General features: G+C 42.2%; 1 protein-coding gene across 2 annotated transcripts in view; it reads left to right on the forward strand.

Moving 5' to 3' along the window:
* The window catches only part of NDUFAF2 (NADH:ubiquinone oxidoreductase complex assembly factor 2), a 132,899-nt gene that overhangs the window by 63,023 nt on the left and 52,633 nt on the right, over nucleotides 1-17,243 (forward strand). The window contains exon 2 of one of the 2 annotated variants that reach the window (XM_032801156.2): nucleotides 9,673-9,762. The exons of the other annotated variant lie outside the window; for it this stretch is intronic. Within the exon in view, the coding sequence (XP_032657047.1) occupies nucleotides 9,673-9,762 (90 nt within the window). The remainder of the gene's footprint in view (nucleotides 1-9,672; nucleotides 9,763-17,243) is intronic. 2 annotated transcript variants of the gene reach the window in all.

The raw sequence follows: 17,243 nt of genomic DNA on the forward strand, positions 1-17,243 counted from the left end.
TGACTTCAGCTATGTTATTCACGTAGCTGAAGTTGCGTATCTTAGATCGATCCCCTCCCCTAGTGTAGACCAGCCCTAAGCCTGCGCGCGCGCACACACACACAACGCAGCATATCCCTGACAACCACCATTTGCCAGATACCCTCCAAGTGCTGTCCATTTGAAGCCAGTCTGAAGAATCACTTGAGGGAGGCAAGGGATAGCTCAGTGGTTTGAGTATTGGCCTGCTAAATCCAGGGTTGTGAGCTCAGCCCTTGAGGGGAGCCATTTAAGGATCTGAGGCAAAAATCTGTCTGGGGATTGATCCTGCTTTGAGCAAGGGGTTGGACTCAATGGCCTCCTGAGGTCCCTTCCTGACATTCTATGATTCTGTGACTTGATTCAAAGTAAAATCCTTACCATATCCTTCCAACAGCATTATTGACCAAACTTTTCAAGTCAGGAGCCTTCCCCCAAAGTCCAACAGCTGTTTCTTTTGTCATCTTAGGCGCAAAGGGGGAAATGGACTGGGAGAGAGAGAGGGGTGTTTGCCCCCTCACTTTTGAAGTTCATTTCCCCCCTTTCAAATGCAAGTTCTTGAGTGTGATTTCTAGGTAAAAGTTCTGAGAGCCAGGCAGCATGAAGTCTTCTGGTGAAAAGTCTCCTGCTGTTTTTTCTTGGCCCTGTTTGCTGAAATGCAGATTCTCTTTGTCCCCTGCATTTCCCTTTCATTGTCTGAGGACTCTGTTTACAATTTATATATAAATTTGAGGTAAACACATCCATTTGTTTTAAGACCTGTTTGACCCATTTTGCTTAATTTTTGCTACATGAGTTTTAACATGCCCTATTAATATTATATTTAGGGGGGATTTCATAATTTTACACACAACGTTGCTGCATACATTTCACCATAATATTATTGACCAGTGAGTTATTAGTTTTCAAATAATAGCTCTGTGACACTTCCTAGGATACAGTGTTCACTGTTGAACAGTGGTGCCCCCTTATCTCTATAACCTGGGATGCCTTTTACACAATTTTGCGGTCAGAGCAGTCACACCTGGCCTGCTCACACAGCCTTCAGCATGGAAATTTACTCCCAGCTAAATACATGAGCACTCTAATCAGCTACTCGTGAATTACACACAGGACAACACCCACAAATTCTTAGTCCCAGCTTTGTTCCCCCAGAAATGTGCATCTCGAACTGTCTAGTATGCTACTGAACAATGCACGCTTATAGAAAGTCCTTCATTTCATCAAAGGAAATGATACGTGCACCAGTCTTATCCTAAATTGAGTTTCCCCACACACTTTAATCCAAACACACTGGTTAAGATAAAACAATAAAATAAATTTATTAACTACAGAAAGATAGATAGATTTTAAGTGATTAGAAGTATTGATACATAGATGTCAGGATTGGTTACAAAATAAGAGTAATACACAAGCTAATATCTAATTTAACAAGCGAAGTGGCTTTAAAAGCAAAGGTTTTGTCTCACCATACGATGCTGTAAATTTCCTAGACTGGGTCTCCTTTTAGCCTGGAACCACTCCCCCTTAGTTCAGCTCTTTGATAGTCTTTGATGTCATGAACAAAGAGATGGGAGGGGGAGAGGCGAGTTGGAGGTCACGGTCTCTCGTATTTATATCCTTCTCCTTTCTTTGAGGATTACCCCCAGCTGGAGTGTAGGCAACAAATCACCTCTTGTGGCCATGAAATTTGAAATATTCATGTGATGCAAAGTAAATTTCTTATGCACACCTTCCTTCCTGCCAGGGAATACCCGTTTTAACTAGGTGATTGTCCAATTAATTATGCTTCTACAAGGCTGGGGGAGCCAGTGTGTCTTTATCTCTGAAGAACTGGTTTGAGCCTGCCTTTCTAACTCTAGCCATGTTGTACAGTAGAAACTTATAACTTTACACACAATGTTGATACGCATATTTTACCAGAACATAATGTTCAGCAGATTGAGTTTTCAAATGATAGCTCACACAGGGCATACTTTGTACAAAATTTATCAGAGTCTTGTAAAAGTGGTGACCATAATAGTATAGACTGTCACATCCTCACAAGGCGTATTTTGTACAAACATGCTTACAATATGTTTAGGATGTGAATACAAGGGTGCATCCAGTTGCAAGCATCCTTTCACAGGCCTTCAAAGTTGCCAAATGTGGCTTTTGGCTTATTTTGAATTTTAAATGGCTCAGTGGTTTTGTAGACTGAAGACATTTCAAGACTAGTAAAAACAGGTTTGTTTAAAGATTAATGGAATTCAAGCTTCATTTTATTGTAGGAGTTGGGGCAGAAATGGAGGGTAAAACAAGAACAAAACTTCTTCAGGACTTACCTTCCTCGTTCCCTTTGGTCAGGACTAAATGTGACTCCCCAGTTCCTCCTTACTTGCCCTTATTGTTAGGTGGAAAGACTGGTAGAACCTTTGGATGCTGAGAATTTAATGGCTTGTCTATCTCCTAGTAGCATATGTAGTAGTTAGACATGACTAGCAACTCAGAAATAATGTAAGTCTCAGAATGAATATCTACATTTAAATTCTTTGATCCCCATGGCCCAAAATAATTTGACAGATTGTTGATGGCATGTGGAACGTTTCCTTGGAGAAGAGTCTGTATCTTCCAGATTGTGTCCCAGAAAAATAGCCTGATTTCTGTCTCAGTGACAGATGATCATGGACATCCATCTTGTCAGAAACTATTTTGAGCCCCACCTACCAGAAGGACATAATTTTGGAACTTGTGGCTCTGGTAATCAAATTCCTGGAGATGAGCCCAAATCCTATACATCTCATTTGTAAATAATTAACAAACTCATCACAACAGTCAGTCAAGGTCACTAATAGGGCACTTAAGATTAATCAGAACACGTGCTACTCACATGATGTCTGCTGGGCAGTTCCACTCTGAGGCCGTGGCTGAGAACAACAGAAGTAACATCTTGGAATATTATAGCTTTTATGTTTTGTCCACATACAATCCTTGTATTGAGGATAGCAGGCAGCTTCTAAGCTATCTCCTCTCCAGGCTGTGGACTAAGGCCCCCTCGAGAGCAGAACAGATGATATTTCATGTTGTCCCTTGTAGTGACCCAGTTGATCATTGGGATGCCCCAAGAGGTGAAAATGACTCATAGATCTCTGGGCTTCAGGGACCACTCATGACTCAGGAAAAAATTCCTGCTGAGATGGTCTGTGGTAAACGTCTGTCCCAAATCTGGACTTTAGCGTACAAAATCTGGGTGCTTACTGTGAACCTTCCCGAGCTTATGCCCAGCTTGGATCTTATTTCGCTGCCACCAGCTGAAGTTTTCCAGGGTTTCGGCCCCCCCTCGGGTTCCTCAAACCTTTCCTTGGGGGACCCCTCCAAGACCCAGAGCCCCTGGGTCTCCTCTATCTCATCCCCCAGCTTCGCCCCCTTTCCTGGGTTAGCCGGTGCGATGCTGTCCTATTCCCTTTGAATACAACCAGAGAGGCAATCTAGCTTCCCCGAGGCTATGCATTCAAACCTAGTCAGCTCACACAAGAGATTCACCCCTCCCTTTGTCCCGTAGCCTTTTCCCGCCCTGGGACAATAGGAAAGTAAGACACAGAGCTTGGGCTTTTCCCTCCCCCCCCTAGCCTGTCACAGATATAACAGAGCTCCGGGCACAGAAATTCCTCTCCCCTTTACCTCACTAGGAAAAGAAACTCCCACAAGTTTTAAAAAGAAAACTTTATATAAAAAGAAAGAAAATACAGAACAATAATACTGTATTAAGAGATCAATACAGGCTCTTGCTTATAAGAAAATATGAATAACCAGTCTGATTTAAAAAATAGCCAATTCAAATCAGTCCAGCAAAATCTACATACATGTAAATACAACACAAAGCAAATAACAGCCTATTACTTTGTTTCCTTTTGTACTCACAGATGTTTAGATATTTGAAAGAAGGTGGAGTTAGAAGACCCCCTTTGTTCACCCTTTACAGGTAAAAGAAAATTAACCCTTACCTATCTACTTATGACATGGTCCATGAAAAGATTCTGAACCCCGGACAGGTGATGAGCTATCTGAGTGAAACTCTTGAATGCAGAACTGCCACAGCCCAATTGCCTCTTGGCTGAGCACCCTGGAGTGTGTGCCCCCATCCAGTTCATATAATACTTCGTGGTGGTATTGTTGGTAAGTATGTGAACCACTGAACCTTTTGATATGATCTAGGAAAGCATGACAGGCATTGTAGATAGCCCAGAGCTCCAGCACATTGACATGCCATGAAGCTTCCTTCTTTGACCACAGACCCTGAACCTTCAGCAACCCCAGATGTGCTTCCCAACCTATCAGGGAGGCAATAGTGACAACAGTCCTGGTTAATAAGAGCCACACAAAGTGAATACCCTGACATATATTCCCCTGAGCTATCCACCAGTGCAAGGAGTCCGGGATCAATGGAGGGATGTGGACCAACCTATTTAAAAAAGGCATAGGGTAGGACAGGCAACTGTCATGAGCCACATTTGAAAATAGTGAAGGCACAACCTGGCAAATTGAACCACCTGCGTGCATTCAGACATGTCGCCCAAGAGCCTCAGGTACATCTGAACTCTTGTGCAAGATTGAGACTGGAGATCAAGATAAAGGTGGCAAATTGTTTGGTAACAGTTGGCAAAACTGCTCTGGAACTTGTAGAGTCTATTAGGGCATCAGTGAACTTGATTTTCTGATGGGGACCAACATTGACTTCCTAGTGCAGTAAACCAGTCATTCTGAGTCAGTGCAGGGACAATAGCTGGTAAGGTTACCATACAGAACCTTGAGGACATAGCACATTTGTTGAGGTTGCAGAGATCAAGAATAGGTCTTACTCCTCTATTGAATTTGGGAACCAGGAAGTACTGGAAATAAAAACCTTAATCCCAGTGCTCCACAGGAACCTTCTCCACCACTCCAAAGCCAGTAAAGAGTGTACCTGCTCTAAGAGCAATATCTCATGAAGAAGTGTATGGGGGAGGGTGGGAAGGAGGTACCTGCACAGTAACGGGGCAGTTGAAAGGACCTGTTCCATCTCGTGTACCAGCAGTGGCCATACTCTTCTTGGAGGAAGAAGAAGAGTCTCCATGAGGCCTAGAGTGGTCCCGATTGGTCTCATGAGACCTTTTCTTTGGCACACTCAAAGGAGAGTGATTTCTACACCTCTTTGGAGAGGCAGCGGCTGCAGAGTGTGAGCCAGGACCACTCACCAAAGTCGAGGGAAGCCTCTGATATGACACAAGCCTCAATACCAAAGCAGGCCTCATGGCCTGCTCAAGCAGGTGCCGCTTCAGATGAAGGTGTTTAGCCATCTGAGTGGGTTTTGTGAACAATTTACAGATTGAACACTGCTCTTTGACATGAGCCTCATCTAAGCAGAGCAAGCATCTTGTGTGACCATGGCTGGGGATAGCCCCGCCCGCGCACACAAACAGCCATTTTCAACCATGGTGAGCGCTTCACCAGGGAAGAACACTTAACTAGCTATCGAACACTAATACTAGGGTACTACTAACTGTATACAACTAGAACTACAAAGTCGAAGGATTTTGAGGAATTGTGAGATTAAGAACTGCACAGTGCTGTCACTCCAACTGTGGGTTGTAAGAAGGAACTGTTGAAAGTTGTAATGCACTAGTTGTTACTTTAACAACCTATGATGATATAATTCATTAGTGAATATAGCTGACTTTCTGACTTCCTTTCAAATAACATAACGTCCAGTTAATTGGAACACTTTTGAAATTTCTGCTTGAACTTTATTCTAGTGTTTTCTGAGATATTGGATAGGTTAATAGCCCCTAAATACAATGCAACTTCTTTTTTCTTATCTATTAAAAAGGTCCAGATGATTCTTTGTTTTTTCCAGGTCACTTTTTCAAAAAAATAAAATTAATAAAGTATTAGCATGGCTCATTTACTCCTCTATAATAACAAACAAGGGATCTGGTCTAAGAACAGATGAACACTTCAGTTCTCTCTGGTGTGGATGGAAGTTGCAGAGACTCGATGTAATGAATTGGCTTAGTGTTTGATTGTCTCCCTTTAGTGGCTGATCTCAGTGACTATATAACCTGCTGAAATATCACAGCCAGTGAAAGCTCAACTAGCAGAAGCTTGTGATTTTGATGGTGACTGCTGAAGGGTTCCAGATTTCTGCCGACACTCCTTGTGTCACTTTATGCAGCCATGGTTCAGTACACCTTTCATGATTAAGCCTAGTATATGTACTTAGAAGCATTGCACCGAAATCTCTCTCTTTCAAATGATTACTTTAAAGACAGTGAGTAAAAAAGTATTGGAAAAATTAAAACACTATTTTAACTAATCAATAAAACCTTAAAATCAAGGTGATATTGACTACTTAAAACTATATGCAAAGAGGATTTTTATTGGCTCTCAGAAGAATAAGCCACTAGCTTGAGTTTGTTTGCAATAGTTGAGCCATTCTGTTTAGAGCTACATCTCCTACAAGTACCATAGTGCAATCTCTTTATTGTGAAATTGCAACTTACAAGTATAGAATTAGTTGTTGTTGTTTTTTTAATAACCGTGCTCAAAAACAAAACAATGTAAAATTTTAGACCTAAAAGACGAGTCATGAAGGGGCATATGAATGTTTAGCATATCTGGCACATAAATACCTTGCAATGCCGGCTACAATAGTGCCATGCAAATGCCTTTTCTAACTTTCAGGTGACATTGTAAATAAGAAGCAGGGGCAGCATTAGCTCCCGTAAATGTAAACAAACTTGTTTGTCTTAGTGATTGGCTGAACAAGAAGTAAGACTGAGTGGACTTTATATAAGGTGAATTGAAAAAATACTATCTCTTTTTTGTTTATCTTTTTTTTACAGTGCAAATATTTGTAATAAATAAATAATATAAAGTGAGCACTGTATACTTTGTATGCTGTGTTGTAATTGAAATCAATATATTTGAAAATGTTAAAAAGATCCAAAAATCTTTATAATTTAAATTGGTATTCTATTATTGTTTAACAGTGCAATTAAAACTGATTAATCGTGACTATTTTTAATCTAGTTAATTTGTTTTGTGTTAATTGCATGCATTAACTGCGATTAATTAATAGCCCGTGTCATTTATGTTTAAGATCTATTAATGTCACATGAAGATTGGGTTCATTTTGAAATTTAAACTATAGAATATTAAACTGTGACACTTGAGTAGGTACTTGCGTTTGCTTCACATATGTAACCCTTGTAAGGGAAGTTTCTTGAACTAAAATAATGATGTCCTCATTACAAAATTTATGTGAAAGCACTTTATTATAAATGCACAGTTTCATACACAGCAAAATGGATATGAATGTTATTCCTGATTCATTTAAAAAAAAAAAACTTAAAAATTGTGCAAGCAGGCTTTGTATTAGGAAATAGAATAGCTGTAAGGCAATTTCTGCCCCAAAATATCAGTATCTGATTATAAAGAAGTACCTCTGTAACCTATACAAGGGCTTAATTTAAATCCCAAAAGCCTTCTGTATGATCTTTCTTCAGTAGATAAAGATATGAATTACTTGTAAGCAAAAGTCTGCCGAAGAAAAACTAAGGGACAAAGCAAACCAGACTGTTATCATTAATTAGCATCCTGTCCACATCACAGATGCAGAAAAGATGTAAAAGCCACCAACCCAATAGCATGATGATTCCTCAAAATAATGACTTTGAGAAGTAATTTTAGGTGTTTGGCACCAGGCTCTGATTGTTACAAGACTGGCTTGTGTTGTACAGAGGATGAATACTGGAGGAAGGAATCTCAGTATGCCATTACTTTTATTTGTTTTAAGAAAGCATGCATCAGAATGATCTAATAGAAGAAACATGTTTAGTTCCAAATGCATAATTTGTCATGTATATAAACTTTATATAGCTGGGTAAAATACATGGATCCCATATGGGCTGGTGATATCCATGTGCTGAATGACATTTAGTATACACCCTTCTATGTCCTCCACACCCAGCCCATTATTGCATCTCTGCCAAGACTGCAACATGTCCGAGCAGCTTTAACTACAACAAATCATCTCCACCTTCAAGGAAGTGGAGGAAAATAGCTTCACTCCTCAGAGGGATACTGGCTTAGGCCTAGTATCTTTACAAGACAAAACAAAGACGCCCTGTGCTTTATATCAGCGAAGGTTGCTCTACTCAGAACATACCTACCACAAAAACAAGGAGATTAATACTCACTTCCATGCAGTGACATGTATCAGTACATAGAACAACCACCGAACATTACAGACAACATGTTAAAACCGTAGCTCTTTCCCCATGCAGATGCTGTGTTTTCAGGACTCCTTTCACAAACTTGCTTCCTCCCACAGGTCCCATATTAGTTAAACTAATTGCATTTGTCATTATATGTAGAATTCCTGCTTATACCCACCCTTTAGAGGTACATGATGGCTTTCCTCCTCTCTCATTTCCTCACCACTGGAGCTACTGCTCCATTTATTCTATGTGGGGGGAAAATACTTTTCTGCAGCTGATGAAAGGAACATGGACGTTACATCTTTTACAACATGCTATGGCCTGCGTTTTAGGCAAACCTGACGAATCAGAAGTGACATCACACCTGCACTCTATGCTGGCTTCCTGTCTGATTATGGAACCATTTAAAGATTCTGGTTGTTGGCCATTAAGGGCCTTAATGATATTTGAGTGTGTCAGATACAGTTTATGAGAAAGCTTCATCAGACAGTCCTCAGTGTGACATTCTTAATGCAGGAAACTCTGCACAATGAACTGATATTGAAATACTATGTTTTCAAATTTGTCTATGAATGACTTGATCTTAAACTTTTAAAAATACATATAAAAAGTTTAGCAGTTGGAATTGTAATGTCTAATTGGCCATCTTTCCCCTCTGCATGATGATCCTTGATTTTAGTCTGTGGGGCTGATTTATATTTGTGAACATAAAAAGTAACATTTGTTCAAATGAAAGCATATGTGATAGGGTGATTACCCCACATATGCTGTGAAAGCGTTGTTATGGGGCTGAGAAGCCAATTAACCTGCCTGTTTGCACCTGGAGGGTGGGCCAGGCCTGATTAGAAAGAAGGCACAGGGAGAACAGGGCTTGTTTCCATAAAGAGCTGGGTGAGCCCGCTTGGGTAGAAGAAACTCAAGAGAAGAGGAGTTAGGCAACTTCCCTTGGTCTGAGAAGCAGCCTGATGGAAGGCTGTGAAAGAAAAAGGGGCGAAAACCAGAGATGCTTTTCCAGGATAGAGCTAGACTGGAGCTTGTCTAATGTCCTAGATAAGGGGAGGAGGGTGCCAGGCCCTGGATCATGGGGTTGATTGAGGTACAAAAGGACAGTGTAAAATAGCAGGGGCACACTTACGATGAGCTGGCTGCTAGTTGAGCCCACGTGGGCTTAAGGTTTGTTTTTTGTATACATTGCAGTGCTGAAGTGTGGTCCCAGAAAGGGCACAGGACTCAAAAGTGGTCTGTACAGAGAAGGCAAAAGAGTAATAGAGGGAAACTGAACCAAGGGCTCTGCAATGCCACAACTAGTCAAGAAGGGGATGTGTTGGGGCAGCAACTCTGTCATAGCATGATCTGCTTGGCTGTTAATGTTACATAAGTGTATACTTTTAAATGTAATCTTTATTTATGTTAATAGGACAGACAATTCCAGAGAAAAGACTAGTAGAAGCTGTAAATCAAGAGGAGTATAAGTATGAAGTGGGCGACCTGCCAGCAGAATGGGAAGGTAAATGTTTGGGATTTTGTTTTTATTTTCGTGTAACCTTGAAAGTACAAAATGCTGAAAATTAAAGTCAGGAATACCTGACTCTACACACTTATTTGCTCTTTCCTGAGATCTTTTCATTTTGAGTCATGAAGACTAAAGTAATCATATCCAGCTGTTGTCAATTCTGAAAGTATCCACCTTTAAGCATGAGTAAAGTGGTTTGCCTTTAAGAAATGGGTCAGTACATGAAAATGTATGTAGATTGCATGACCATGATTTTGATTTCCTCTAACCAGTTGTGAAAATATTTGAGGGAGCAATCTGACAGAATGACCCTGAAAAGAATGTATCTGGGCTAAAACCTTTTCAGGGCATGTCCTCGCTGCCGGTGATTGGTGCCCATGTCTGAGTGGCCACAGTCATTCCTGGGTCTGCACTCACTCAAGTATGTGGCTAGGACTTCTGGGGACACATCCCTAGTGTTTAGCGCTGCAGTAAGTTGATGCTGTATGATTCTTTCCCAATTAATTGTGGGACAACTTGTTTGTCCTTCTGTGCACACAGCAGGAATTGTGGGAAGGCATTGGAGGACTACCAGCTTTCGAGTTGCTTAGCCTGCACCTCACACCAAAGGAGGCAGGTTACCAGCTGGAATGAAAGCAGCAGTTGGGCTTTTGCCTACACCCATTATTGGCCTGCTAGTTTGCATTGAAAGTACCATCTAAACTGAGATCAGAGGTTTTTGTGTAGTAAAAGCCAGGGTAGGGACAACACTTGAGTAGGAGCCTGAGTTAACTCTTCAGTGAAGATATATAATTAGAGATGGCGTCCAACATTGTCAAACCAAGGGTGTTTGTTTAGCTTTCTACTTTGAAAAAAACATGTATGAACCACTACATTTTTATTACCTACATTTGCACTTTTAACACCACACTTGCTCATTCTTGTAATTGCCATAAAAAATGCTTTGTGACTGGCAGCATTGAATTGGAAGGATGCATGAAGGTAAGGACAATTACCTATTTATTTTTCCCATTTCCCTTTTCTTTTTAAATACAGAGTCTTTCAGGGAATAGGAAGAACAGATTCAAACCGTTATGTTTCCCATCCATTTGAACAGAAGATGTGTGCAGCGCATCTTATTTATGACAGATAAAGTGCAAAAAAATTCAAAGAGCCCAAAATATGAACAATGATGCTAAGTGGATTTTTCAGTGCTGTGTTAGTTGAAATGTTAACAGCTGAAATGTTGTGTTGTGGAACTATAGATGACTGAAATAAATGGAAAGGGACAAATCCTGGCTCCTGTAGTATAGGTTTAGAGGGCCCTGTACCACAGCAGGATCAGTGTGCTTTTGCTGTGTCGGAGGGGCCAGATTTGGGAAGCTCTTTCAGGAAGCCATGGAGTTCAGTTCCTCAGTGACTTCATATGTATCTGTGCATAGCAAGGATTGGGTGTATGGGAAGGGCTGGTGAATCAGCCCTACACGGATTCTGGTTAGTCTTTTTCTACATTAAGTGGCCTCATGGAAGCTAGTGAATTTCTGAAGTGAAGCAGAGCTTGATTATGGTGGTGTCCTAAATCCTATTACCCCATTTAAATGTGGTGTTCCTTCTTGGGGTGATAATAGCAGGGGACACCACACAGCAGCTGTCTGCTGGGTTGGTGGGGGACCTGTCACTCCTTCGTGTTGTCTGGGTTCTCCCTTCAGTTCTGTGGCACACTGCTCCCTGTCTTCAGGAGGGTGGGGGTCTAGTTCAAAGAAGGGAGATCTCAGTCCCTACCTACACAAGCAGAGGGGCCCAGTTGACACTATTGCATCAGATCTAAGATGAAGGGCAACAGTAAGGGCCACATCAGAGTCCTGTGCTGAGGTGATGTTGGTACGGGATCCCCAGAGCAGCAAGCTTAAGAGTTAAAATGAAGGGGCATGTCACATGGTTTGAACTGTCATTTCAAGCCATCTGCATGCTTGGTACCCAGGGCTGTGAGGTACCTCACTACCACCTGCCCTTGGCATGAGGAAGCCTCATTCGTGCCTGCTGTGGTCAGCTCCGCAATTCCATCTGCCACACGCAGCATTAGCACTCCCCCCTGGGCTCATGCAGCCCTGCTGTCTCTCTACAGTTGAGCTACAGGCATATTCAAACTTCCGAGCATCTCCCTGGAGTGTCTAGCCTCTGTTCCGCTGGATATCTTGCAGATTTCAGATTCACTGCTTCCAAAGAAGCAGTACACTGCAGCTCACCCTTTTCGCTTCAGATCACCACTCCTCTTCACACAGAGCGTTCAGATGTGTTTATAGTGAAAACACATTTATTCACTTTTCATTAAATAAACTTTTTCACTAAATCTGTAGATCCAAGTGATAACAAGTAGAAGTATTGGAAACAAATGATTATATATAAAACAAAGTCATAATATGCATTCTAAAGCCTAGACTTATGTAACTACAGTAGGACCTCAGAGTTATGAAGACTTTGGGAATTGACGTTGCTTGTAACTCTGAAATGTTTGTAACTGAACAAAATATTATGGTGGTTCTTTCAAAAGTTTACAACTGAATGTTGACTTAATACAGCTTTGAAACTACTGTGCAGGAAAAAAAATGTTGCTTTCCCTTTTTTCTTTTTTTAGTAGTTTGTTTAACACAGTACTGGGTTTTTTTTTTGTTTTTGTTTATTTGTTTGTTTTGTCTCTGCTGCGTACTTCCCATTCCAAATTAGATGTGTGATTGACTGGTTAGTTCGTAACTCTGAGGTTATACTGTAGATACTTTCATATCTTAGCCCTGGTCTACACTACAAGTTTAGGTCAAATTTAACAGCACCCGTCCACACAACGAACCCATTTTTGTCGACTTAAAGGGCTCTTAAAACCAATTTCTGTACTCTTCCCCAACGAGAGGATTAGTGTTGAAATCAACCTTGCTGGGTTGAATTTGGGGTAGTGTGGACACAATTTGACAGTATTGGCCTCCGGGAGCTATCCCAGAGTGCTCCATTGTGACCGCTCTGGACAGTACTCTCAACTCAGGTGCACTGGCCAGGTAGACAGGAAAATCCTCGTGAACTTTCGGATTTCATTTCCTGTTTGGCCAGTGTGACGAGCTCAGAGGTGACCAGGCAGATCTCATCAGCAGAGGTAAAAGCAGCAAAGAATCCTGTGGCACCTTATAGACTAACAGATGTTTTGGAGCATGACCTACCGACCGCTATGCCTACCTTTATTCCTCCAGCTTCCATCCCAGGCACATCACATGATCCATTGTCTACAGCCAAGCACTGAGGTACAACCGCATCTGCTCTAACCCCTCAGACAGAGACCAACACCCAAAATCTCCACCAAGCATTCTCAAAAAATAAAAAATGGTAATTATTGCACAGGTTAAGAACAATGAGACTTACTTCTGTACCAGGTAAATTAATTGAAACAGTAATTAAAGTTTAAAAATATAAAACACTTACATGAAACCAGTATTGTTGGGGCAAACCAGCATGACGTCTGTACAGGATTATTATGCCTCTCGAATCTTGTAGAATTCTTGAGTGTGTCTGTAAAATAGTAGATATAGGAGAACAATAGATAGAGTTTATTTGGAATTTCAAAAGGAAACGGTATACTTGTGGGTGAGTGATGAAGTTCTGTGTTACAAATTGGTAAGAGAGAGTAAACAAAGAGTAGCAATACATGGTCCAAATGGTAGATGTTTGTTAGTAGGATTCCCCAAAGATCTGTGCTGAGACTGGCATTTAACGTAATTATTAATGGTAAACAGAGAAGTGGTCACATTTTTGGAAGGTACAAAATAATGTAGGTTAATCAAGAGTAGTACTGTGCAATGCTATGGCAGGTAAAATTCAGTGTTGATAAGTGTAAGGTGATGCATGTTGGAAAAGAACCAGTTTGAACTACTCATGTACATTCTGGATTCAAAATTAACTGTAATTATTCAGGAAAAATCCATAGGTGTCCTTTTGGACAGCTAATTGAAAGCATCTGCTCAATGTGCAGTCATGGTCAAAAGAGTGAAGAAGATGTAAGTTTTATTAAGTAAAGCATAAGAATAATACTGAAAATATTAGAATGCAATTATATAAAGTGATGGTATGCCCTCAGCTTGAATATTGTGTGCAGTTCTATAAAAGCAGCAGAGATCCAGACTAAAACGGCTACCCCTCTGATATAAGCATAGGTGATGATGGAGCTCCAGCATGGACTGAATGGGAGGTACTGGATCTGATCGCTGTATGGGGACAGGAATCTGCTCCAAAACGTCTGTTAGTCTATAAGGTGCCACAGGATTCTTTGCTGCTTTTACAGATCCAGACTAACACGGCTACCCCTCTGATATAAGCAGAGGTGATGATGGAGCTCCAGCATGGACTGAATGGGAGGTACTGGATCTGATCGCTGTATGGGGACAGGAATCTGTGCTATCAGAACACTCCACTCCACTCCACCCCAGAGGACTGCCGAAGCAACGGAAAACTGGCATTCAGTAAGTTCTGAAGTGCCATGTGGCCTTGTCCTTCCCTCCTCCACCACGCCACCCGGTGCTTCCCTCCTCCCTGGCTACCTTGACAGTTACCTCCCCATTTGTGTGACAAATTAATAAAGAATGCATGAATTTGAAAGAACAATGACTTTATTGCCTCTGCAGATGGTGATCAAAGGGGGGAAGGGAGGGCAGTTGGCTTACAGGGAAGTAGAGTGAACCAAGGGGGTGGATTTTCATCAAGGAGAAACAAACAGAACTTTCACACCGTAGCCTGGCCAGTCATGAAACTGGTTTTCAAAGCTTCTGTTATGTGCAGCATGCCCTGCTGTGCTCTTCTAACCGCCCTGGTGTCTGGCTGCACGTAATCAGCAGCCGGATTATTTGGCTCCCACCCTGCCATAAATGTATACCCCTTACTCTCACAGATATTGTGGAGCATACAGCAAGCAGTAATAACAATGGGAATATTGGTTTCACTGAGGTCTAACCGAGTAAACTGCACCACCGAGCTTTTAAACATCCAAATGCACATTCTACCACCATTCTGCACTTGCTCAGCCTATAGTTGAACTGCTCCTTACTACTGTCCAGGCTTCATGAGCCATGGGAGCAAGGGGTAGGCGCAACCGCACGGTGCTGCCAGCTGGGAGAGAAGCCTGAGGCAGAAGCCTCCAGCTGGTATGATACCCCAGGCAGGACTGAATATCCATGAGACGAAATTTAAAGAAGAGAATGACCTGGAGTCACTCCCATTTATGTCCAGGCGCCCTTGACTGACCTCACCAAGGTCAGCCAGGAGCACCCAGGAGACGACAACTACGACGGCTAACAGTCGTACTGGACCATCTGCTGCCACGAAGGCAAGGAGCTGCTGCTGTGTAGCAATGCAGTACCGTGTCTGCCAGCAGCACCCAGGAGACATACAATGATGGTGAGCTGAGTGGGCTTCATGCTTGCCATGGTATGTCGTCTGCACGGGTAACCCAGGAAAAAAGGCGAGAAACGATTGTTAGCCATTCCTTTCACGGAGGGAGGCAGGGAGGGGAGCCTGATAAAATGTACCCAAACCCACCTGCGACAATGTTTTTGCCCCATCAGGCATTGGGAGCTCAACCCAGAATTCCAATGGGTGATGGAGACTGTGGGAACTGTGGGATAGCTACCCACAGTGCAATGCTCTGAAAGTCGACGCTAGGCTCAGTACTGTGGACACAGTCTGCCGATGTAATGCACTTAGTGAGGACACACACAATCGACTGTATAAAATTGATTTCTAAAAAATTGACTTCTATAAAATCGACTTAATTTCGTAGTGTAGACATACCCTTAGAGAGCAATGCTGAACCAAAGTCCTTCAAGCCTTGTTATAAAAGCCCTGGGTTGTGGTCATCCATTCATGAGACAATCATTCTGTCAGCTTGCTTTCTCGGTGAAAGACCCATTGGTACCTCTGCAATCTCCAGTTCTAGCCCAACAATCCTTTGTCTTTACTCATAAACTGGATACTCTCCGACTGTTTATCTCTTCCTGTAAATGTCATCTCTTGAAGATTCCACAATCTTCTGGCTATCATTTGGTTCAGTATGCAACAGGTATCTCTTGTGAGACATACAGTGCCCGATACACACATTACCAGACAGAAAGATAAGTGTCTGTTTCTTCCTGCTTGAAAGGAACCTATCGGAGACTTGTCACATACTTTTTAGTATAGACACAACTCCTTAAACATTAACCACACATGCATTTTGCAGTGATTGTAATGACCTATGGGCTACTGACTCTTAGTAGAGACCTCACATGCCACCCTTTAGTGAATTATTTTGCACATATCTGACTCAGGGTGTCCCTATAAAACCCCGTGTATCCCCTGTGCCTTCTGCTAGTTGGCACCAAGAGATCCCTGGGTTACAGTCCTCGGGCAGGCATTTGATGCACTCGGTTCATCTTTTCAAGATTTTCTTCACTACCCTGAGAACTAACAATATTGTATTTACTTGTCATGGACCAGGACTCCATTATACTAAACTGTAACTGGACCAGCTGCCTCCCATTCATCCACCCCCGCCAGCTTGGTTTAAGGTCACGCTACTGGCAGCCTGCCTCACTTTTTCCTCCTTGGACTGTTCAAAGAAATCATCCCTTCACGTTTTTTCTTGATCAAAACTAACCCCTCCCTAGGGACTTGGTTTGTTGATATAATATAAACTGCAAATAAAACAAAGTCCATTCCGACGTCCACACAACACAAGATTTCTCTTCCTCCTCCCAGGCCTTCCTGCCTGGAGCCTTTGCAGTCTCTCCCCTGTTTGGTCTAGGTTTTTCCCAGCTCTCCCTTGCTGGGGCAAATCTCCTGGTCTCAGGATATTCCCTGCAGGAGCCTTTCCTCACTTACTGCAGACTTGCCACAGCTTCCCCCTTCGCTGCAGCCAGCTGCTAAACTTTATAGGGAAATAGGTGATTCAACCCAGATGTGCCCCATTCTGTAACCAGGGCTGGCTAGGCCTCAGCCCTGACGGATCAAGCCACCTTGTTACATAGGTCCTGTACAAACACAGAACAAAATCAGTCCCTGCCCCAAAGAGCTTTTAAAATAAAAACTGAGCTGCTGATGTAATTATGTGACTTACGGAGCTGGGGTCTTAAGCACGGTCCTGTGGTGACTAAACCTTAATTTGGTCCCAAGATGGAAGATTTCTGTCCCCTGACCTTGTCCCCAGGTTTTCCCCACTGCAGAGCCTATTGGCTTGGGCTGTGTATTTGGGAGAGGATCTAAAAGAACAGGGCATGTGATGAAAAATGTTATGCTTAGAATGATGTGTAAACAGTTTTAAGGATTCAGTCTGCTATTACCGTGGTCACCACTGAACCATGCAGCGCACAATCAGTGTTCCCTTTGGCCAAAGTGTGACCTGTAGGTCAAATGTAGCCAACAGCATTTTACAGTGCAGCCTGCAGTCACTGCCATCTTTTATGTGAACATGTGACCCAGAGACAGGA

Source organism: Chelonoidis abingdonii, chromosome 6 (genome assembly GCF_003597395.2).
Source record: "Chelonoidis abingdonii isolate Lonesome George chromosome 6, CheloAbing_2.0, whole genome shotgun sequence".
Lineage (NCBI taxonomy): Eukaryota > Metazoa > Chordata > Testudines > Testudinidae > Chelonoidis > Chelonoidis abingdonii.